Source organism: Drosophila nasuta, chromosome 3 (genome assembly GCF_023558535.2).
Source record: "Drosophila nasuta strain 15112-1781.00 chromosome 3, ASM2355853v1, whole genome shotgun sequence".
Taxonomy (NCBI): domain Eukaryota; kingdom Metazoa; phylum Arthropoda; class Insecta; order Diptera; family Drosophilidae; genus Drosophila; species Drosophila nasuta.
The window spans coordinates 49,928,062-49,953,019 of NC_083457.1; the positions used below are offsets into that span (position 1 = coordinate 49,928,062).

The 24,958-nt window shown below is 36.8% G+C and overlaps 2 protein-coding genes across 5 annotated transcripts in view; one reads left to right on the forward strand and one right to left on the reverse strand.

The window, feature by feature from the left end:
• Positions 1–10,662: 10,662 nt before the first annotated feature.
• LOC132791035 (histone deacetylase HDAC1) lies at positions 10,663–13,477 on the reverse strand. 2 transcript variants are annotated; one of them, XM_060799817.1, is made up of 4 exons: positions 13,267–13,477; positions 12,710–12,822; positions 11,378–12,635; positions 10,663–11,306 (listed from the first exon to the last, which is right to left on the reverse strand). In XM_060799817.1, the coding sequence occupies exons 1-4, from the start codon at positions 13,307–13,309 to the stop codon at positions 11,167–11,169; spliced, it is 1,554 nt and encodes a 517-aa protein (XP_060655800.1). In that variant the 5' UTR covers positions 13,310–13,477; the 3' UTR covers positions 10,663–11,166. The 2 variants fall into 2 exon arrangements, with proteins under 2 accessions (XP_060655800.1, XP_060655799.1); XM_060799816.1 differs by having other exon boundaries at positions 10,663–11,309; positions 13,267–13,476.
• Positions 13,478–14,031: 554 nt separating this feature from the next.
• Positions 14,032–24,958, forward strand: part of LOC132794494 (tyrosine-protein kinase Src64B) — a 31,309-nt gene continuing 20,382 nt past the window's right edge. Inside the window, exons 1-2 of one of the 3 annotated variants that reach the window (XM_060804974.1) lie at positions 14,032–14,237; positions 15,070–15,165. The gene's annotated coding sequence lies outside the window, so the exon portion shown is untranslated. The remainder of the gene's footprint in view (positions 14,238–15,069; positions 15,166–24,958) is intronic. The other 2 variants (XM_060804971.1, XM_060804973.1) reach the window with 2 other exon arrangements.

The following is a 24,958-nucleotide window of genomic DNA, read 5'->3' on the forward strand; positions in this document are numbered from 1 at the left end:
GAAAAGTGATAAATAATATTAATATATATTTAAGGCAGATACAGATTAAATTAATTGTAATATAAATATTTGTTGAAGTAATGTGTTCTTAAATACAAAATAAATATATTGAAAACTCATTCATAGTTGTGTTTTTGGTAATCAAAATTGATAAAGGAATATTTGAAAAGCATACTTCAAAACCTAAAATAAAATTATTCAAAAACACATCTAACAAAAAATCAAACTTTAAAAAGGAATATATCATATGCTTGAAAAGAATAATTCGCAAAGGAAATCGCCTAAAAGCATAAACAATAAAACCAAAAAAAATTTACTATTATACACTATTTGATTGCTAGAATTTTAGCAACAGGTTTTCCTAACAGTGCCTTTGACTATGTACATATTTTATATTTGAAAACATAAGAAAGTTTAATTGAGTCTCTGATCAACATAGCAAAAATAACAATAATATCAAAAGTTAATTTGTGTATGGCATAAAAAATATATTTTATGTTATGTTATGTGAAACTGCAGTTCAATATTGTTAGCAATATTAAACATTTATTTAAAGAAACATATTATTATTAACAAGTAAGAAAGCTACAGTCGAGTGTACTCGACTGTGAGATACCCGCTACCCATTTTGAATAAAATAAATATATTTGGCGGTATTTTTCTCAAAATATACGGAATATACTGCTAAAATACTAAAAATATACCAAATGGTGTATTTGGTATATCGATATAGTACCACATTCAAAATATACCATAGACGGCACAATATACCAGATTGTCAGCCAAAGCAACTCAGACCCCTAGTAAGTAGGCGTTTTTTTCCATACAAAAGTATTTCTTTAATAACTTCGACAATTTTTATCTGATCGCAACCAAATTTTCAGGAATCATAACTACTATAGTAATTATTATCTACTTCGCAACTCTAGCTTTAAAATTACGCTTGTTATTCGATTTTTTTGATTTGCGGGGGCGGAAGTGGGCGTGGCAAATTTTTGAAACAAACTTGATCTGCGTGCAAACATAACAAATGCTGTCGAAAAAAATTATAGCTCTATCTCTTATAGTCTCTGAGATCTAGGTGTTCATACGGACAGACGGACAGACACACAGACGGACAGACGGACATGGCAAGATCGTCTCGGCTGTTGACGCTGACCAAGAATATATATACTTTATAGGGTCGGAGATGCCTCCTTCTACCTGTTACATACATTTCCTGCCGGCACAAAGTTATAATACCCTTCTACCCTATGGGTAGCGGGTATAAAAATGTCTGCGTTTTATTACCGCTGCAAACCTTAATGATCTTATGAAATGTTATAAAAGATTTAAATAAATCAGTAATATGCTATATTTATTTAATATATTTATATATACAAATACCCATCAAAAGGAATTGAAACACATACAGAACAATGCTTAAGGGAAAATGTGTAATAAATGCTTATCAAAAACTAATAAAAATGTTTCCAATAATAACAAATTATTCATCAATCCAACGTCAAACAAAGAATTAATTAGGCATTGTAAAATTTCAAATAATATTTTTAAATTTTATCACGCAATATTTTATCATAATTATTATAAACGATAAATGTGATGAATCTCCGCTAAGGGCTAAATTTAAATAAACTATTATTAGTTTCAACATAAATACAAAGCGAATGGAGTTTAAGGTTTTTCAGCATCACCATAATAACTAAGAGAAAGTTCTATTTTGAATAAATTACATCATTATATTGCTATCAAAAATGCATTGAAACTAACTTCAGCAATAACAAATTTATGAAAAACATTTTGATAGCTTACAAATGCACCAACTAACATTAAAAACATGAAACACTAAAGTAAATACTGTAAAATCATAGAATATATTTATAAATCTTGTTAAATATTAATAGCTGACTGCTAAGCTTAAAATGCAACTTATAATTATGCAACGACACATTTGCTATGCTTTCCACATACACACAACTTAGGAAAAATGTGATGTGTGAGCTAAGAGAGAGAGAGAGAGAGAGAGAGAGAGAGAGAGAGAGAGAGAGAGAGAGAGAGCTAAGTGGAAAGTGCAATTATGCCCCAAGCAGACAATTTTCCATTTAAATATTAGACACTTTCCAACACTGACAATGCACGACACTAAAACACTAGAATGCTAAAATGTCTGCCAGTGTCAGATGTTTCCACAGAAGAAATGCAAACGTCTGTAGAGGGAAAAGAGAGAGAGGGGTGAGAGAGAAAAGGGAGAGAGAGGGGTGAGAGAGAGAGAGAGAGAGAGAGAGAGAGAGAGAGAGGAGACACAACGTCCGACCTGTGCGCCGTATAATAGTGTAAAAACAAATTTACACATGATTACCAGACCGGGTTACAACTGCCAGCGTTTAATAAAACTCAAACAAAATGGCGCGTTGCATAAATTTGAACAGGCAGCAAAAGCAGAAGCAGCAGCAAGAGCTACAACAATAATCTTTGTACAACAACAACAACAACAAGAACAACATCAGCTCGAAATATGCTGGAAGATGCCGTTGCAATATGTAGACAATTTTTTGCCTTTTAGACTGCATAAATTTTAATTAAATGTCACTCATACGCCATGTATGCCAACTACAATATGTGTGCGTGTGTGTGCAACCATAAATGCTTGAGTGTGCGTGCAATTGAGTGTCTAAGTTTGTGTGTGTGCATGTGTGTGTGTGTGTGCGACAAATGAATGCACACGCAAGTGGCACGAATTACAGTTTATTGAACAGAGTAGAGAAGAAAAAGAAGTGAGACAACAAAAAAGGGAACGAAGCTAACGAGAAAGAGAGAGAGAGAGAGAGAGAGAATGCGAATAATGCAAACATTTGAAACTCTACACAGAAAAAAATGTTTTTAAATCTAGATTTTAGTCTGAGCAATAAGAATTTTGCTCTAAAAGTGCGTCAAAGACATAAAAATCTTGATGTTAGAAAACACATTTGGTTTTGAGCAAAATTTAATATTAGATCCAAGTTCTTAAGAAGAAAAAATCTTATAGTTTTAAGACTAAAATCTTATTTTAATAATATAACAAAATATAAAGTTTTTTTTTATTGATTTGCTACCAATTTTATTAGTTTACCATAATTTTAGTAAATACGCATTCGGTTTCTCAGTTGTATGTTGATCAGTTTTTCTCTTTAGTTTCTGAAATATTAATGATCGATTCACGTGGAATTTGAACGCAGATTTCATAGACTGCAATTGAGAATTGTTTGTTACTAAACGAAACACTTAAATCTAGATAAAAAAAATATTATATTATATTTATTATATTTTGAAATCTAAATCTAGAATTTTGGGTTTTATTTTGAAAATTTGTCATTTTTTAGACTAATGTTCTTGGTTTTGAGAATTTGTTCTTAAAGAGCATCATTTTTATGACTTGGTCTTTATTTCAGTGTAGTCTCAATTTAGTCTGTTTCCACCTTCCACATTCTGCATTAACTCAATTACATCTTTGCTCAACAATTTGTTTATGCAATTATGTTTTACCAACAACTATTTCTTTGATTCATTTATAACACAACATTTCTCATCTCATTTGGATGTAACTTTTTTGATGCTAATGCCACGCAGTGGAAACATGCGAGAAGCACAGCCAATTGCTTTGACTGTATTTTGGTTAGCACAATTTGCCTTGGCTATAAAAACAACTCTTTTTTTCGACATTTTTGATACGCTTACAAAAGGGTTTATCATATTTTTGTTGAATATGCGATGATGGGATTTGCTCGAAAAAGGAAAATCAATCTGCATGTGTATGTATGTTTGTTGGCAACATAATAATGAACCACATTATAGTAAAATCATTATGTTTATGCAATCTAGAATATTTGAATATTTATTTTTATACATAATTTGGTTGAAAAGCATTATAGAATTATAATTATGGCAAATTTATTATGTCTATACTGTGTATAATGTTATCAAATAACATACAATTTTTGCATTTACATGTTATTCAAATTGGAAATACATCTGAATTTTATTTTTCTCTTTCTTTACATATATGCATAATAAAATACTCAAAGCACATTTTAGAAAATGTTTGTTTGTTTTCTATACAGCAAATTTTTGATAATTCCACGCCCTCTTTTATACAAACAAAATAAGCAATCAAATTAGATTTATTTTGCAATATAATTGTTGAAGTAATAATTGAAATTGTAGATTTATATTTCCCCTATTTGATAAGAGCATTCACATCTCTTTACTTCGACAATCAAATTTTTCTTTTATACGCTTTTGGTGTTTTTTAGTCGTCGCGTTTTTTGGCTGCGGCTTGGCTGCATTTTAATAAAAGTTTTACAGCATGCATTATTCATGTTTTACAACAATTACAAGCGTGCTGAGTGACCAACAAGGCGCTGGACTTAATGAAAAGCCATCAAGGACATCAACGACGTCTGCAACTTCATCTCCGACTTTGTTCTTCCTCTTCTACCACTGCTTTTCTCTTTAGTCTTTTAATACTTGAAACTTTTTCAATAATTCCGAACATATGCGCTCGAGTTCTTGACAAATTAACTCAAGTGCGCAATGAAGTGTTTATTGTGGAAAAAGCAAAAGTTTCCCATTTTTTTGTGTGCGCTACTTAAGGCGTCTGCCACGCCCATTCCCAGTCCTACCGCAATGTCGCATTACATGCCGCCCACTTAGCGCTGTTGTAATCGTCACGCTGGCTTAAAGCAATTTGTTATTAATTTCCGTGTTGAAAAAAGTTGAAATAAAAACAGCAGAAACTTTTTCTTTTCATTCCTTTCGAACGTCGTCTCGCTCTCTCTCTCGCTCTCTCTCTCTCTCTCTCTCTCTCTCTCTCTCTCTCTCTCTCACTCGCTTGTGCTCTTATTTAATGCGAAAAGTTATTGTTGCTGTTGTCGTTGCTGTTGCTGTTGTTGTTGCCGTTGTCGTTGCCACATTAAAACATGGCCCATAATGGTTAACAAAGCATTTGCTTGTTGACCATCCTCATCGACCCAATGAGCAACAAACTTGTGCGTACAATGTAAAACATGTGTAATAAATACATTCAAGTGTGTGCCCAGTGTGTGTGTGTATATGTTGTTTGCTGTATGTGTGAGTGTGTGTGTGTTATATGCATTGTTGTTGTCAGGTGGGTAATAAATTGCAATATGCGACTCAGAGTCGAGCTGCAGCAGCAGCAGCCAAGCAAATGATGACTGGCACAAAGTATTTGAAATGCATACAACACACACACATATACATACAACACTCATTCACACACACACAGCGTACTATAGAGAATTTGACCACTTTTTTGGGCCAAAAGCAATTTTAATATAGTTACAAAATTGAAATAATTTTTGGTGCAACAATATATTCAGAATTTATCCATTTTCCACAGTGAAAATATTCTGATAAGCACAGATCTTACTATTGATCGATAGATGGCGCTACTTGAAAAATATCAGCTGACAAACACAGCTCTTGCAAATTCAAATCAAATATTTTTTTTTTTTAATTCTTAATGTAATGCAAAATAAACAAAGTCAGTTATCTTTTTCCGTTCTTCAGATATTTATTTTGAGTAGAAAATATACTAAAATTTTCTGCTGCGCAGCATAGAGTTTATGTGCGCCTTGCAGTATGCAATGAATTATAGTATTCCTAAATTTTCGATAGATGGCGAAAATAGCAGATGATAAACACAGATCTTGCTATAGACCGATAGATGGCGCTACTCAAAAAATATCCGCTGGTAAACGCACCTCATGCAAATGCAAATCAAATGTTTTTTTTATGTTTAAGTTAATACCAAATGAAGTCAATTATTCTGCTCCGTTCTTAAGTTTTTCATTTTGGCCAGTAAAAGTGTTAAATTTCCCTATAGTGCAGCGTAGAGTATTATGTGCGCCTCGCAGTATGCAATGAAAAATTGCCAGTGCAATGTTAATATGGCCGCCAAAGCAACAACACGAATATTCACACACACTCCGCCTCACACACACACTCTCACACTTGCAAAGAAGTGTGCCATTGTGTATGTGTGCTGGTGTGTGCATGAAAGTGCAAGTTTCGCTTGCCTTTTGTTATTGTTATTGTTATTCTCGCTGTTTGCTATATAACCTTCAACTGCGAACAATAAAATCAAGCAAAATATGCAGCTAAAATGAGTTTGCTGCAAATGGAAAACTGTGAAAAGCGACGTCGCAAAATAACAAAAAAAAAAAGAAAATATAAAATAACGCAGAATAACATTTTAAATGTGTTGCTCAACGCTTGCTTGATGAAATCGACTGGGTGCAACGTGCATAAATCTTATATAGTTATATGCTCATAAAACTTAAATTTCGCTTTTGTTAAAATGCCAGCTGAAAATGGCGAAAATTAAGCGAAAAAGTTCGTTGAATATTTCATTTAATTAATGAAATTGTGTTGAAATAAAATTGAGAAGATAAATGAGAAATTTTCGTTTCAAATAAATTACCATAAATAATAATTATGAGTTTAAAGCAATAGAAACGAAAATATTATTCATGATAATGTATTCAGAAACAAGACAAACTTCGATTTCAATTTTATTGCCAAAAGAAATTATGTTGAGTTCATTTTTGTTAAAGTTAAAATCAACATTAAAATTCAATTTAATTATTAATATAAATTTATTCGAGAAAATCTTACCATTATACTCATTTTATCATTTTCGCAAAAATATTTAAGTCAAGCTCACAAATAGAATAGAAATAGAAATAGAATAGAATAAAAGTAGTGAAACGATTTAAATCGCAGATTATATTTTAGCTGAAAAATATACCTAATATTATTAGCTTCATAAAATTTCATTCTAAATCATCTTGAAATAGAATTAAATTGATAAATGAGGAATAAGTTCTTAAATTAATTTCTAAACGAGAATGTGTAAGAAAGGTGTGGCAAAAATTATTTGTTTATTTATTTCTATTTTTCCCATAATTGCTTTAAATGTTGGAAAATTATGAAGACTACCTCAATTTTCTGTCATGTGTACTACATTTTATTGCAGCCATACAAAGACATTCAAGCTCCAAAATTATTACAATATAATTTTTAAATATTTGCCAAATTGTGACGCTTGGAAATGAGCTAAAATTTATTTTCTACTTCTCAAAATGATTTGTAAAACAATTCAAAAATTTAATTAAGAATTTTGAATGTTGGATGTGTGTAGAGACAGAAAAAAACAATGAGGAGCTCCTTTGTAGTGCGCATAATAGAAGTTAATTATAGAACATTTCTCTGTCCTTAAACTTTGCTTAACATTTGTGCAATTAATTTGGCATTTCCCCAAACTGCAATTTGCAAGACTTTCGCTTTATGGAAGTTGCACTGTAGCATTTTACTTATGTTTATTAAAGTTAAGTAGGAGCAAAGCGAAAGCCGAATGCCGAAAGCCTTTTGGCCAAGTCGCTTTGTACGCAACGCATCCTCAATTTTGGTTGTTGTTGTTGTTGTTGTTGTTGTAGTTGGTTGTTACTATTATTACTGCCAACGATTGCAACAACTTGGTCCATGTATGCAAATGTGTTGCTGCTGCTGAAACGCGGCTGTTGCCATTGTAGTTGATTTTATGTGGCATAGCAGCTGCTTCAGGGGATGTGTGTGTGTGTGTGTGTGTGTGTTTGGCGAGCTGTGAAGTGGCTGACGAACCATCTTGCAACCCCTTTCCATTGGGGGTCATAAAGGTTGCGATGCTGCTGCTGCTGCTGTTGCCATTGTTGCCAAAACACAAAGCAGCCGAGCGAGAGTTTTAGTGCAACAGCAGCAGCAGCAGCTGAGTTTTGTGGGGCAAGTTTAATGTGCAGCAAAGTGGATTTTGGTCCGAGGGCATTACACACACACACATGCACACATAGATACCATTCCATTGTTGTGCTGGCATTTATATTACATCAAAAAGTGCAAAATCACGACAGGTGTTGAAATATGTGAAACAAGTTGAACAAAGTACAAAAAAACGACAACAACGAAATGAAATGAAATTCTGTGAACATTTTCCGCATCTCATCATGCCACGACGCCGCGTCCTTGCCCCAGTCCATGTGCAGCATTTTGCGAGAAAACTTGTGAATAATTATAAAACTTTATTTCTCTCACACCTTCCACACTTCCACACTACCATTTGCCATTCATATTGCCAAACACTTGGACACACAGCCAAATAGAATTAAACCCTAAATGATTTGATCTAAACCTGCAACGCTTTCCCCCCACCACACCACCACAAACACTTCTCCCACACTCTGCCTCTGCCCTCTCAATCTATCGCAGCCAGCGCAGCCGCGACGAGACAAATCCCGCCACAAAGCACACGATGACACCGAGCAGCCCTTTGATGTCAGCGCCGCAAATGCCAATGCGGCAACAACGTCCGCAGTGTCCACAACATCGCCAGCATCAGCATCAGCATCAGCATCGGCAACATCAACATCCACCTCCCAGCAGCTTCCAGTTGTTGCTTTCCGTCGCTACGTTCACCCGCCTCCGCCCATTTATCTGGAGAATGCATTGCTGCAGCGTCAGTTCGCGAATCCAATTAGTTACTTGGGCGGACCACGACTCCAAGCGCGGAGTAATCGCAACAGCATCGACTCGATATTATCGCTGGATTAACACACACACACACACTTGTACACTTGTATACACCCACACACACCCACACTACCAACCAAACCAACGAGTCTAGTCACAAATTCTACTCCCAGTCTCTGTAGCTAGGCGACAGACAAATTGCAGCTCCATTGGATTGGCTGTGTCAATTGTCGCTACAGAGTAACTTAGTTAGAGACCTCTTCAATTTAGATAGTTCATTTTCAAACAAATTGTTAAAGTTCCTTTGCCTTTAAAAACAATCTTTAAATAAACGATGTATTATCTATGAAAGATGAGAGACTTTTGATTCCAAGGTATTCACATTAATCAAAAAGTAAGTAAAGTAATATAAGTTCCTATTCCTTTAACAAATCTTTAAATAAAGGTATTGACATTAATCAGAAAGTAAGTAAAGTATGCTAAGTTGATTTTCCTTTAAAAACAATCTTTAAATAAACGATGTATTAACTATGAGAGACAAGAGACTTTTGATTTCAAGATATTGACTTTAATGAAAAAAAATAAGTAAAGTAAAGTAAGTTCCTTTGCCGTTAAAACAATCTTTAAATAAACAATGTATTAACTAAGCGATGCAAAGACTTTCGATTCCAAAGTATTGACATTAATCAGAAAGCAAATAAAGTAAACTGAGTTTCTTTGCCTTTAAAAAATCCTTTAAATAAACTATGTATTAACTTTGACGAGATAAGAGACTTTTGATTCCAAGGTATTGACTTTAATCAGAAAGTAAGTAAAGTAATATAAGTTCCTTTTCATTTAAAAACAACCTTTAAATAAACTATGTATTAACTAAGCGATAAAAGACTTCTTTTGATTTCAAGTGTTTTACATTATTCAGGAACTAAGTACTGCATACAATAAGTTCCAAAATTTATATAAGAAATCAAATTTCAATCGTTTGTTCATCCTACCACTTTTATACCCGATACTAGATTCAAAGGGTAGAGGAGTATTATAACAGGTTACAGCCAGAAGGAGGCATCTCCGACCCCATAAAGTATATATGTTATATTCTTGATCAGGGTCAACAGCCCCGATGATACAACAATTTCCGTTTGTCCTTCTGTTCGTCAGTATCAACACCTAGATTTCTGAGACTATAAGAGAGATATGTATTGCACGCCGATCAAGTTTGCTTCATATTTTTGCCACTTTCGAAAAACAAGCGTAATTTGAAAGCTAGAATACATCCAATAAGGACTGCAGTCCTTAAAATTCCTGCAAATTTAGATGCGATTAGAAAAAAATTGTAGAAGTTATTTAAGAAATACTTTTGTATAGGCAAAAAGGCCTACTTACTACTTTTGTTGGTATATTTTTAACTCTTATAGCATTTCCTCAAACGATTCACATTTTTCCTTTAGCCAAAATAGTTGCTAATATAATACCAATAGTAAAAATCATAAAAATTCTTGGAAGAACTTAGCTTGTAATCTATTGATATACAAAATATTTATACAAATCCCATAATTTGCCTTAGAGAAATTAATACCTGACGAAATTTAAACATTATTTACGAATGAACGCCACCTTTAATAGGTTATGATATGGAAAAGTCACCCGACTTTGCTGATGAATGCCATAAGCTAAAAAATAGATTTTTTTTAGAATAAGTAATGTTTCAACTTATCGCTCTTATATCAACAATATAATTGATGGCTGCTAGCTGTAAGAATATAAATTTAATTTTTGTATTTTGTTTAAAGAAAATAAAATGGCTACAATAATTGATGATTTCTAAATCAATCTCTGTCACACAATTCGTATACATAATATTGGTATAAAGCAACGAAACATATTTATATTGAATTATTCTTCTTTTAACTGAGTAAATTTCCTACAACAAAAGTTTTAATAATAAATAATGTGTCATATTTATAAAGAAAATATTGATTGAAGTAAATTTAGTGATTTAGTAAATTTCTTAAAGAAAAGTATTACTCTTAAGTTTACCAGAAAGAAACTAAACAGATTAAATACATTATCGATTTCGAAATCAAACAAAAGTAGTTAAAAGGCAAGTTTTGTTACACGGCAATATTTAAAAAGTTTTATTGGTTACAAATTAGTTTTATGCGGCATCTAAACGGATCGCGCTTAAACGGTAAGATTCTCTGCATACGCAGATGCATTTGTATCTGTATCTTTTATGTGGTATTTGTATTCTTTAATTGTAACTTCTGCTTAGCTTAAACACGAATTTCTTTTACACTGAATGAAATTGCCTTACGAGTAAAATGGATTTTAGTTTACTATGAGTTCGCTCTTCTGCTCTTTTATTCTTTTGTTTTTTTATCGGCCAGCTAGCCAAATGTTGCTATGAATTTGTGAGTGAATGAATGTATGAGGTTCGATGATCGACTGCAGCACAGTCTTAAGTAGTTTGTAAGGAACTACAATAATGCGGTTAAAAAAAAAGGTTCACGGACTGGATGATGAGGTTGAAGCTGGATGCTAGGTAAAATCCGGCGGCTTGTATTTGGGCGGTCGCTTAATTGGTTTCTATAACCAATTGCGGCCGCCACGTCATATGTTGTTCTCCTTGGCGCCCTTGGCTGCCGAGGCGCCGCCAGCTGGCGCACTTGCATCGTTGTCGCCCTTGTTATTGCTGCTGCTGTTGTTGCTATTGTTATTGGCTGCCGGCGTCTCTTCGCCATCGGCGGCATCTGCTGCAAGCAAAACACAGAAGAGAGTTTAGCTAATGAAAATCAAATTCAATGTCAAATCTTTAACACACCCTTCTCCTTCTCGTCCTTAATGTCGCTGGAGGCTTCGGAGGAGGTTTTGTTGCTGGAATTGGTGATGATGGGATCCTTATCGAGACGCGGCCGTTTGCGCTGACCCTTGTAGTTGCGATTGTCTCGTCTGCCGCCCTCGCCTTCATCTTCCGAATCGGAATATTCGTTCTCGGGAACAATGCGTTTGTCTTTGTCGCTCTGTGGCAAACGTTCATCCTTGTCGACCTTCTCGTCATCCTCGGACTCATCGTTGATCGCATCCTCGGGTATAGCTTGGATTTGAACGCCCGGCGCATGCGGCAACATGCGCAGATTTTCAAAGAGACGATTCTTGATCTTCTCCAGATACTCGGAGGTATTCTGATTGGTCATATTGCTGGGACTGATGTGCAGCTTAAAGTCCGGGCCAAAGTACTCGAAATAATCGTTGTACGGCAACTCGTTGGCAATCTCCACAGCCAGCGCCACAGAGGTTTCATATGTCCAGCAGCGGGAGACATTTCGAATGGTGTAACCACCGCCGCCAACCATTAGGAAGGGCAGATTATACTTCTTCACGAATTCCACACACTTGCCGTGTCCTTTTACGGTTAGATTGAAGCAACCCAGACGATCGCCAGTCAGCGAATCGGCGCCACATTGCAGGACGACAGCAGCAGGCTGGAATGTCTCCATTACCTTGGAGATGATGGGCACAAAGATGCTCTCATAGGCATCATCATCCATTCCATCGCGCAGTGGGATATTTACGGCATAATACTTTCCCTTGCCGGCGCCAATGTCACGCAAATCTCCCGTACCCGGAAAGTATTCACCATACTTGTGGAAACTCACTGTCATCACACGATCCGTGGTATAGAATGCCTCCTCGACGCCATCGCCGTGATGCACATCAATGTCGATGTAGAGCACACGCTGATGATACTTCAGCAGCTCCAGAATACCGAGAACAATGTCATTCACATAGCAGAAACCAGATGCTTCGGATTTCTTTGCATGATGCAGTCCACCGCCCCAATTGATGCAGATCTCCGAAGCCTGTTTGTTTAGCTTAACGGCAGCAGCAACTGAGCCGCCGGCAGAGAGTTGACAGAACTCGTAGAGACCGTCGAAGACGGGACAATCTTCGCCTACGTTGAAGCGTTGCATTTGTTTGTTATATTCGGTCATGTTGTCCGGGCGAATGGAACGCAGGAAACGCACGTATTCATCGGAATGAAATTTGGTCATCTCATCGGCAGTGGCTTTGTGTGGCCGCTGTGGATGTGTGTGTGTAATTATATTATATCAGTGACAGGTGTTTAATTAATGAACCGGTTCTTATAACTTACGTAAATTTCCATCTTGCGATAGAGCCCATAGTTGAGCAGCAGATTGTGTGTCATGCGTATGCGGTGTGGCTTCATCGGATGTCCCTGTCCATAGTAATAGTTGCCAATATCACCTAAAGTGCAGAGAAGCCAACAATAAATTAATTGCAAAAAATTCGACTAATTTTAAGCCACGCTAGGTAAAATGAAAATTTTATCGCGACAGTGGTTAAGGCGTCTTTGCTCACAGCACACTTTTGCCGCTAACAAGCAGTGCAGCACTTTCGCTACATGGAACAAAGGCCTCTACAGGTACATACAAACACACACGTACACACCACCACCACAGAGTCGCATGCGTTGTACGCTCGTTAGCGGAAAGTGTGCTGTGCGGCAAAATGCTAGTACAGTCGCTTTATAAATTGAAATTTGCAAAAATGCCGTCAAAAAAGTGCCGAGTGGACGCTGTTCAAACAATCCAAATAAACAATAAATGATCGCAGATAAGCAAAGTTTCTACTTATTGGCACATTTTTAGTATTTTGGCTTTATTTTAAATAATCAATTTATCAACTTACTGTCGTAATAATAGCAAACGCGCTTTTTGCTATGCGACTGCATTTTTCTGTTGATGGGCTACCGCCTTTCTATAAGCGCGGAGTCGTTCAAATTTATTTACTATTAGTGTCAGATACTAATCTGACAATGTTTATTTTTTTTTATCCGCGCGCAATAAATTTTACTCGAACTATTAAAGAACACTTCCGCGCACCACAAGAAAATAATACGCAGTGTGACCAGAAACTAGATACTGATATATACTACTTTGGAATCAAAATATACCACTTTTGTCTATCGCGCGACTTTTAAATTGATTGTTTGCTTTTGTGAATCTTAGCGATAGATAGAAAATATTTTATCCTGTAGATACATTTTATCTTTGTAAAAAAAATAATTTGAAATTGGATTTGCACAACGTCACAGCGGGTGGTATTTTTCGCAGGGCTGCATAACAGTTGTTTCCGGAGCTAAACGTTGCCACAAGACAAACTTCTGTACATGTCGTTGCCACATTAGGACTAATGTTACCACACAGTTAAAATTCGTTACAATGCGGCAAATTGGGAAATAGCTATTTAGTATATTTAAAATAATTAGTTTCACAGGTGTTAATTCAAATAAGGAAAAAAATAAATATGTATTAATATTCAAAGTATTATCAATGGCGGTTTGATTTTCTATCATGTTGATATTTTCCGCATAAAAGTGTCCACGATGGGGTCACACTTGCGATCTCTCTTCAATGCTGTTGTTGTTGATTGTCGCGAGAGAGGGAGAGAAAACCGATTCAGTCGAAAAAAGACCGTTGATTGAGTTGGACGCGTTTTCAGTGCGAGGCTTTGTCGGTCGGTGTTTTCCGTTGTCTTGTCGGTGAAAAATAAGAATTAACAACAAATCTAAAGTGGAGACAAATGAATGCAATTGTTGTCGGTTGTGTAAATTACATTAAACATAATTAATAACTGGCCAGTCTGCGCGAAGTTAACGCGTAAGTTTTAATTGTGTTTTTGTGTGTGGTGTTCTATTTGCATGCGTATGTGTGAGTGTGCGACGTGTGTGTGTGAGTGTAAAAGAGAAAGAAGTTTCAGTTTCCAAGCAAAGCAAACAGCAAGTAAAACAGCAGCAGCAAACGGAGTTGCAGTGGAAACACAAACAGAGCAACACTCACACACTGAAACGACCAACACACACACATGCATTAACATGCCAACGAAAAAGAAGTGGGAAAACTGAAATATAGTGTCAAAGCGAAGAAGTAACAAAAAATAAAATAAATGAAATGAACGCGCCCGCTTTTCAGTGCATGTTGTTGATGATGAGAATTAATTAAAATAAATAAAAATAAAAGATAACCGCCTCGAATATCCTGCGCAGCGTCGTCGGTTGCCTTTTGTCGCCGCTAACTTTAGTTCTTCCTCTTCCTTATTCGCTGTGTCTCTCTCGCTCTCTCCCTTTCTCTCTTTGGAATTTTACCGACTGCCGCAGACGTCTATGCTGCTTGCTTCCGCCCCCGCGACCAACGCCTCTCCTCGCATTGAAGCTTTTTCTGTTACTTTTTTTTCCTTTTCTCCACTATATTTCCTTTTTCAATGCGCCCGCAGGATATTTTCTGCTGTTATTTTTCTTTTTTGCTTGCCCCTCGCGTACGTGTTTAATTATAGTTTCTGTGTCTTTCTCTCTCTTTTGTTCTCATTCAACTCCATTTCCAATTAGCGCAATTTCGGCAATCGCGGAACTAACAAAAAATAAGAGAAAGAAAAATGTAAATCTCGAAATTTTATTTACTCCAATGTTGTTCTGTATTCATTTTTAAACAACAGCAACGCGACTGCGTTTTATAGCCAGCATAATTCTGTTAAAGAGCGAAAATAAAAACAACAACAACAACTTGATTATTCTTCGTCTAATTAAAAAAGGTGAGTTTAAAAGTTTGCCACGCTTTTTAGTTGCTATTTTCAGCTTTAATTGTCGTTCAGCCTGTGGCTGCCCTGAAAAACTTGTTTGCTCCTTTTCACACCTTCCTACGTCTCTCTTACCCAGTGTGTGCGAGTGTGCGTAAGTGTGGCCAACGCATCGGTCGAAAAGTAGCACAAGACTGCAGCCCGATCATCATATCAAAAAGCCAATGAACGCAACAACAGCCAAATAAACTAAACATATATAAATACAAAACAAATCTGGCAACTACAATACAAAAGTAAAGTAGCGAGAGAGATGAAGAAAGAGAGTATTTCTCTCCCGCTGCATTTTCTATTTGCGCTGCCTGATAAAAGCAAATCCATTTTTATTGCTCCTCTGCTGCTGTTGCTGTTGTAAAAAGTCAAAGAGCATTGTTGCTGTTGTTGTTGTTGTGGCTGCTTGTAATTGTCTGCAATTTAGCTGAGGACCAAACCAAAAACCAGTCAGGCAACCAGCTGTCGACGTCTGCGCATGGAATACCAAGCGACAGAAGGAGACGAAGAATGTGCAGCTGCTGCGGCTGTGTTGCTGCTGCAGTCGCTCTCTCGCAACCTCGCGCTCTCTTTTGCTCTCGCTCTGTGTGGCGCTCTTTGGCTGCTGTTGTTATTTATGCTTTATGCTCAATTTGTTGTTCTATTTTAGTTGGCGTTCGTTTGCCGCATTTATTTATTTACCTTTTTGGTGGCCTGTTTATTATCCCAGTGCAGCAGTAGCATCGTTTGAAGTTCAAGCCACAATTCATTTTATGCTATTTTTGTAGCTTTATCTTGATCTCTCTCTTCTCGCTTCTTTGCCTACTGAACAACTTAGCATGTTCAGCATCATGATTATTTTCATTAACATGTTCTGCAACAACAACTATTCAAGTTTTGCTGCTGAAGCTTTTTGATGGCTTGACAGTTGAATGTTTACTTTTGAGCTCTTTGCTTTTTTTTATTGGACTGCACTTTATGTGGCCAATACTCGGTATCTATGTCTGTCTGTTCCCCTCTTGCCAGCAAACCCTTTTTTGAATGGAAAGCCCTGAGTTCAAAGCAAAGTGCGGCATGAAGTTCATTCGAGTGCAGCACTTGGCAATTATGCCTTTTGGGCAGCATCTATAGCGCGCTCTCTCTCTCTCTCTCACACACACACAAATCATTGCGAAATGGGCAACGGTAAATCTGCTTAACTCGACTAACGGCAAACTTGTTGAGATCTCTTTTTGTTGTTGTAGTTCGTTGTAGTAGTTGTATTATTTTCATTTTGCGCGTACAAAGCGCTTACGATTCGACAACTCACAAAGGCAAATGGCAAAATTACTGCAAATGTTGTGGGGGAGGCGGAGAAGAGAAGAGAGGACAACAAACAGCAATAACAACTGCTAAATAGTGAAAAAGTAGCCGAAGCAGCAAAAGTAGAAAATTCAATTGTTGAAACTGCGGCCTGCGTTGCCTTTGTGTGCAGCTTTTAGTGTCGCCCACTTACAACACACAGACACACACACACTCACGCACAATGGAGCAGCGAAGTCGACGACACGACGTCAGCAGCAGCGTCTTTTATTGATAAGAAAATTGAAAGTGCGTGGCAAAGACGAAGAGGCGACAAGTGGAAGGAAAGACGAGAATGCTAAGAGACAATTTACAAAGAGATGGGCGCGTGAGTTAATTTGCCGATAGGTCAGCTTCAACTATTGAATGAGCAATTAGAGAGCACGAATAAAAGTGGACACGATGAATTGAAGTTACTGAAATGTAAATCTTTTCTGAAATCCAACTTTCAAATTATGCAAGTGGATAAAATAATCAAAAGCTCTTACAATAGTTCAGATAATTTGGTTTTAAATTATTTAGAAATATTGAAGTTCCTGAAAATAAATCCTTTCTCAAATCCAATTTTTAAACTATGCAACTGGTTAAAAATGAAACTAACTCCCAGATGCAAATATCGAAATGCTAAAAAGTTCAATGCTCTTACAATAGATCTAGTAATTAGGTTTTAAATTATTTGGAAGTGTATTTAAAAATTCAAAATATCAGTATGTTGAAATTTAAGAGTTTAAACTTCAACCAAAATAAGAGCTGATATCTTAAATTGAATCAAGCATCTTTAAAAATTGCAAGATTCAAGAATCTCATTACATTAAGTTTTTGCTCTGTTGTCACCATTTCTTTTCAAGCATACTCGACAACATCAACGACGTTTTTGTAAATTCGTATACTCGGCAGTCATTTAATCATCGCAGTTGTTTGGCAAAAAGTGTTGCCACCTATTTTGCCGGCGTGTCTATTGTCATTGCCTCATCCATTGACACACTTCAGATGGCGCTTCGGGCGTTTCAGCACAAAAGCGTCATCAATCCGTATAATGGACGCCGTTGCAGTTGACCCAACGCTCTGCCACGCCCCATTTCGGTCGCAGCTAGTAGCTAGAGAGTTCAAAAGTTTTTATGGCAATTTAAAGTTTTTTCCTTGCCTTCCCTTCACATAAAGTGCAGCAAAACGCCTGTCGTGGTTGTTGCTGCTGCTGCAGGACAACAAACATTGGCATGTTGCACTGCTGCTCGATTGTTTTCATTTCGGTGAAGGTACAATTCACCGTTAGCTGGTTGCTGGCTGTTGGCTGCTGACTGAGCCAAAGTTCTAATTTATGTTGAGAAAAAGTTACTGTCGCATTTAATGGTCAGCTGCCGGGCAGAACGAACGAACGAATGAAACGAACCGAGCGTAGATGAGGCGTGAGAAAAGAGAGAGAGAGAGACGCAATGGTGGGAGGTGCTAACGGGAATGGGATGACCGGCTAACCCAAAAGCAAGCGGGGCTGGTCAATTAGATTTATGGGATTAGGACAGGTCGTATGGCCATAAAACACTCGCAACGCAACGCACACGTGGAAAATCATCGAGCTTTGCTGCAAACTCTGCTCCAAACATTTTTGCATTGTTTGCTGCGCTAGTTGTGTGTGTGTTGATTCCACAGCGCCGCCCCTTTGAGGCGTCGCCACTTCAGTGCACATCCGTCTGTACTCAGAGAGAAAAAAAAAACACAACAAGAAATGTATGTAAACCAAAACATTGTTTCATTCCATAAACCGCCGACAACTTTACGCCGCGGTGGTTGTTTCCCCACACGCAAAAGGCTCTGGCAACGTGTTCCGGTTTGGCCATTCATTCTTTTCCATAGCCATTTCCCCACGCCCCACTACCCACGAAAACCTTCCTGACATTCCTGCCCAGGTCTCGCACAAAACTCCTGGCCGATGCCGACGCTGAGGCCGAGGCACAATCCATGAGCGCGCACACACATTTCCGGCTCGAGAGCTGTAGAGAAACTCCACGAGTTCCCTTCCCCTCTCCAAAAAATTGGATGCGTGTGTGTGTGTGTGAGTGTGCTTTATGTGTGGTGGTTGCTACTGGCTAGTTTTCGATTTTATTGATTTTCATAAAGCAGCTTTTATGGCAAAGTTTGCGTATACTCCAATTAGAGACGCAGCTGTGGAAATAAAAGTTTTTGTCCATTTGCATTACAGTAGCTGAAACTATGCTTTAACTAACTATCTACTTTTAAGCCATATTCTCCGCAAGTCTGACAACTGATTCTGGCTAATCCTAAAGCAATTGCCCCCAAGGCAATTACAACTTGAACATCATTTTGTCAGCGTTAAAAGAAACTTGGATTAGTCTTGAGCGTCTTTTTAGACTTGCATACAACAACAACATGTGAGATGACCCACTTTTATTTCCTTTTTTTTTTGCCATGGCACAATTCGCTAGCAAGTGCCAAAGACTTAAGTTGACAATAAAATGGAAATGTTGGGGGCGACTTAATGAAAAGTTTTTAATTACAAGGATCAAGACGATAAAAGTTTATTATGCGAAAAGCTCTCGCATTTCACTTGGCAGCGATGTCGAAAATACAGAAAAATAAAAGTAAAAGCGTGGCAAAAACTAATAAACTGAACTTTCGGCACAACTTGTGCGGCATCGAACTATCATTAAACAACAACAAAAAAAGAATGGAAAACCCACAGCCACAGCCACAACAACAATAACAGTAAATGCGAAAATGCCATCATAAATCCAGTTGAAGTTTGTGTTTTAATGTGCGGCAAAAGTTTTTTTGTTTGTTGCTAATCCTATGGATAAATGCATCCCGAAATCGGAGCCACAATAAATCGTATGAGATTTCAGTTGCAATGCCACTGTTGCGCTGCTGTTGTCGAGGCCAAAAAGTAGGCAGAGATAAGGAGACAGAGAGAGTGGGAGAGTGGGATGTAGCTGGATGGCAATTGACGGCCAAAAAACTACAGCAAAAATAGCAAATCGATTTCAAATGCAGTCAGTATCGTTCTCTCTCTACCTCACAACCTAATATTGATATAAAATTTTGAGTACATTGAACCCCAGTGGAAACGACAGGACAACGAAGTAAGGTGTGAATTTGCTAGGAGGAGGAAAACTGTCAGATAAACATAAACATGGTAACTGGAACAGGGCTGAAACTAGCATTAGGGAGAGCACTAGATGCTCGTGCTGGGAATTACTGCATAACAAAGCAGATTTGCGGTTGAGCTAAAGATTCTTTTACTCTTATCGATGCGAATCTCGCTTATGAGTGAAACTTGAAAAAGTTGTGCTCAAACAACCCCTTCAACTTCCAGCAGCCATCACACACAAATGAAATTAAAAAGTTAAACATCAACTGTGCGAGACAGTTGAGAAAAATGTGTGTGCTTCCCTTGGCTTTTTTTCCTGTGAGAACGATCAAAAGCAAAAAAACAACATTTAACTGATTTGAGTGGTTGTCTTCATGCAGACGTACACCACAATTTTTGCTTTCATTTCAATTTTCAGCTACTTTTGCCGGCGCTTCCTGTCCCAAACTTTTCAAGAATGCGACGTGGAGATGGCAAAAGAAAAAAATAATGAAATAAAAACGCTAGCTACACAGTTGAAAAGTAACTGTGACTTGTGAATCACCGTGTGAAAATTTAGCAGAGATAGCAAACTTACAAAACTGTCTAATAGAATAGAGAAGGACATATTTTAAAGGGGCTGAAATATGGAAAGAACTTGTGTGAATGACATTAGAGATGCCGGAAGAAGGGAGCGTGAAGTCGAAAAGTAACTGTGACTTTTGTGTGACATGTGAATATTTGATAGAGATAATAATCTATGCATTGGAATCATTTTAAACTTATAAAAGTACTTTGAAGCGAAAATAAGAAAGATTAGTGCAAATGTTTTAATAGAAAAAGTTTCATGGATTCGGGATTTAAAAACTAAATAATACAGCAAAGAAAAAAATACTTTAAAATGAGAAAAATATTTCAAAACTTTAAAATGAGAATATTTAATAGAGATAATAATCTATGGAATATCATTGGAATCATTTTAAAGTTATGAAAGTACTTTGAAGCGGAAAAAAGAAAGATTAGTGCAAATGTTTTAATAGAAAAAGTTACTGAGATTCGGGATTTAAAAACTAAATAATACAAAATACTTTAAAATGAGAATTATTTAATACAGATTTTCATTTTCCCTAAAATATATTTTATTTTAGTTCTTTTCAACTTTGCAGCATTTTATTTTGACTTTTTGCTCATCTCTGAAAACAGTTTTATTTTCTTTGCCATGGAGGGTTGTAGGGTCATGAATTATACGATTGCGCTTGGGGAACAACTACAAATTTTCAAGCATATTTCATGCGATGCTTCACTTCAAAACTAGCACCAAAAACTTGCTCCTTCTGCTGAGCTCAGAACAAGCAAAAGTACAGAGCGGGTGGGCGTGGGAAGTGGGTGTTAGACAGGAACAAGGACGTGGATGTGGATGTGAATGTGGCAGAAGGATGTCAGCTTGCAATTTGTTGCAGCGCCTGGCAAGTTATTGTTATAGCCCCGGCCGATTGACTGACTGTCCAACAAAATGTCACGCTGTGATTGCGCCGAGAGCGAAATCTCAGTTACAGTTTCAACTGCAGATGCAGCTACAGCTGCAGCTTTCTCAGACGCGAGTTGAGTCTCAATTCTCAATGCTCAGTTACTGCGTCTATTTGTCATTGGGTTGTGCTGAGTCTCGAGTGCATTGCAGTTGTTGGATTTGTGTCTAGTGGCACACTCGAAGTTGCAGTTACTCCCCAGGCGCTCGACCCAACCCGCACCATGCGGCATGTGGCAGCTCAATGCACTTTACTGATTATTTCTGTTGTATTGTGCATGCCCTAAGAACTGGGGTAATCAAATGATTGTAATTAACTTGCTAAAATTGAAGAACGTTTGTCAATCAACGAAATCTAAATTGAAATGTTTGATTTCTAAATAACATAATGATAATCAAAATAGAAATAGAAATATCATTCGCAGTGAGATTGAGAAGAATGACAGTCGTATAACATAAAAAGTATTTATTCTTTGTAGTAATTCATAACTTGATAAAAACGAAACTATAATACTGAATGCTTAAACTGATATGCACAAAGTTTACTTAATTCATTATAAACATATTTTGAAAATTTCATAATATTTACTTTAGCAACTAAAAAGTTACAGCACTTCAAAGTAAGAGTATCTGCATGTTGACGAAAACTTGAAGTAAATATGCAATATTTCTTAACTTAAAAAAAACCAAAAGTTAATATAGTATGATTAAACTGATATACATAAAGTTTAGTTTTTTTTCAGTGTAAACATATTCTGAAAATTTCACATTTACTTGAGCAACCCGAAAGTTAGAACACTTCAAAGTAGAGTATCTGCGAGTTGACGAAAACTTGAAGTAGACCATTTCAACTCGTGTTTATTTGTTGCTCAGCAGTTTCTTTTTACAATGCTCAACGTGACGTAGCTCTGCAGCAGTAATCAATTTGACACAGATTTAGATCGAAATCAATATCAATTGTGTCAGCGATTGCCTTGTGCCATGGGATAGAAATGAAGCTACCTCTGTTCGCTGTTCAGCTACATACATCTCAATGCAATTAACCAGACACCTGAGTGTGTCTCTCTATGTGTGAGTGTGTGTAGGTGTTTTACTATCTGACTGTCTGTATGTGTGCCAATGTGCATACATACAAATTAGTTTTAATATTTGCTAAGCAAACACAATGCGCAAATTCGCTGAGTGCGCTGCAGTTTGAAGCTGCCAACTTAACTCACTTCCGTTTCATTTCATATCGCTTCGTTTTTCGTTCCATTGCGTTCCGTTTCGCAGCGCAGCGCAACAATTTCAATTGGATTCGGAGTTGTAGAAATATTTACAAAATTGCAATTTACATATTTCTATTACCCATTTGGCAGTGCGTAGCCAATGTTCAAATATTTTTCCCACATTTGCATAACAACAGCACAACACAGCGCAGCCAACAGTAAAAAGTGGAAAAATAACTAAAAGTTCCCATGTTCCCATATTGCATGTTGTAGCTGTTTTGCGGCTGCCACAATAAATTGCATGTTTAGCCTAGCTGTTGCACGTTGTTGTTGTTGCTGCTCTTGTTGCTGTTGTTGGTTTGAATTGGATTGGGTCTGCTGCTACTGTCTGTTGGCCAGGATCGATTCACGGCTTTGAATAGCTCGGCAAATATTTGCCGCTTGTTTATACGCTGCACTCCAGACTTGGATCTACTATATACATACATACATATATGTATTTACATCTATCTGTGGCACTTGAGACCATTTCATCTGTGATTTGTTTTCTTGTTGTAGCTGCTGCTGCAACATTGTAAACAGTTGTGCTACACATAAAAGGCTGACAGCGAGAGTCAATAACCCTTTCAATTATAAATAAAAACAATGCTATGTGCTAACTAATTGAAATTTACAAGTGTTAAGAGGTTCTTCAAAGATTACTCAAAATGGTGAGAGGTTTAACAATAGCTAAACAAATATTTGAAGCATAAGTAGATTAAAAATGAAGTTTATAGAGAATTAGAATCGAGCTGCTAAAATTAGAGTAAAAAGGTTATTCTTCAGAATACATAATCCAAGAAGAGTAACTAGTTTTATATATTTCAAGTAAATTTCCAGCAGACAATAAAAATGAAATATATGAATGCCTTGCAAAGCAATAAGAATTGGGGCAGTTTAATTAAGAACTTCCCAAATTGGTTTTTGCTTCTGTAGCCACCCTGCTAAGTATTGTTGAGAAAAAAAATATGTACAAATAGATAGATAACTTCGGATTAGAGTAGTTATTTATATAGTGGAAGAACACTCCACTAAAATTTGTTTCCATTTATAGACATATTGTGTCTAACTCAAACGCTGTCAAACGCCCCTATATGATGTTTTATTATCAACATTACTTGGATCTAAAATAAACACATGCTCGAAAAATTGACCAACATTTTATTAGGGGGTGTATATGCATACACAAAACAAATAGAGAGTGTGAGAAAGGCGAAGAGAAAGAGAGGCAAGAAGAGAGTGAAGTAGCGCTGTTGCTCATCAGCTGCTTCGCTGCTGCTGAAAACCGAAAGTGATACATCTGCTAACGCCTTTTGCTAGGGTCGTTCGCGTTGTGTTCGCGCCCCTCGCTATAAATACGAAATGTGCTGCAGGGTCTGTCAGTGATGCGCATCCTGAGCGCACTTCCTTTTTCGCCTTTGACTCGGTAAGCAGGTCACGTGAGCATTTCAGCAGGCCAAATTGCTTAAGACTTACGAATCAGTGGGTGAGTCGGAATTGTACAAGGAGGCGCTACGCTGCTGCTGACAAAGGAAACCCTCTCGACAGTCAGTCAGGCAGTCAGCGATGCGTCCGTCGTCGTCGTCGGAGTCGTTCGTCTGTTGAGGGGCAGTAAATGTGATTGCTTGCCTGTCGCTTGAATCCAAAAAAAACCCCCCTCGAACGCTTCTGACCTCCTCCGTTTTAGTCGTTTCACTTGCGCTACCGTTGCTATTGCCTGGCTTGGTCTGGCCTGACTTGGCCTCGTGCGTGTTTTGTTATTCTTAGCTTTAGTTTGCTCTGCAGAGTGTCAAAGGGTCGCACAGTTGTTTGAACAGGCTTGGAACGTGATGGGTAATATTCAAGGATTAAGGCAATCGATAAAGAGCTGCAGAATAACATAATTGATATATAAACTGTGTATCTAAAGGGAGTATTTAGGGGCGCAACTTTTCTAAAACCGCAATGGTAAATCACTAATTAGCATAAATAAAAAATTTTGGTTGTTATGCAATAAATTTATTTTCCAAAAAGTAACTATTAAAGATACATGTTGTATTAATAGAATTTTCTCACATACAAAAATAAGAAACTTTTTTTTAAAATAATAAGAATATATATTCAGTTAATGTATTTGGTCTTACAAATCAAATAAGAAAACTGCAGGCGAGAAATATCCGCTACTTATTACTAGTAAAAGCAGAATAGTGCGGTATTATTCTACAAATATACTATGTTAGTATGTAAAAAAAAGCATTACAAATATACCGAATACTATATTTGGTTAATTGATATACTAATATTATTTTAATTTGTCGAAAAATACTACAAACCTATTTAGTAATAAATATATTTTTAATATTTTTTGACAAATTAACATAATGTTAGTATATCAATATACCAAATATAGTATTGGGTATATTTGGAATAATGATATACTAAGACATTCAAAATATATACCATAGAATACAACAAAATATACCAGATTCTCAACAAACCAACTAAGACCCGATAGCAGCAGAGTATTCAAACTTCGACTTGGTTTTAGTTAGGTACTCTTTGCTTGTTTTTTAATACATACATAACATAAAATAAAGCACGCTA

Bases quoted from the DNA above. Each gene is read 5' to 3' on its own strand.
- LOC132791035 (XM_060799816.1), bottom strand. From the start codon at position 13,309: ATGCAGTCGCATAGCAAAAAGCGCGTTTGCTATTATTACGACA. The intron at 12,823-13,266 runs GTAAGTTGATAA...TCTGCACTTTAG, and splicing joins CGTTTGCTATTATTACGACA to GTGATATTGGCAACTATTAC. The intron at 12,636-12,709 runs GTAAGTTATAAG...ACACATCCACAG, and splicing joins ATCGCAAGATGGAAATTTAC to CGGCCACACAAAGCCACTGC.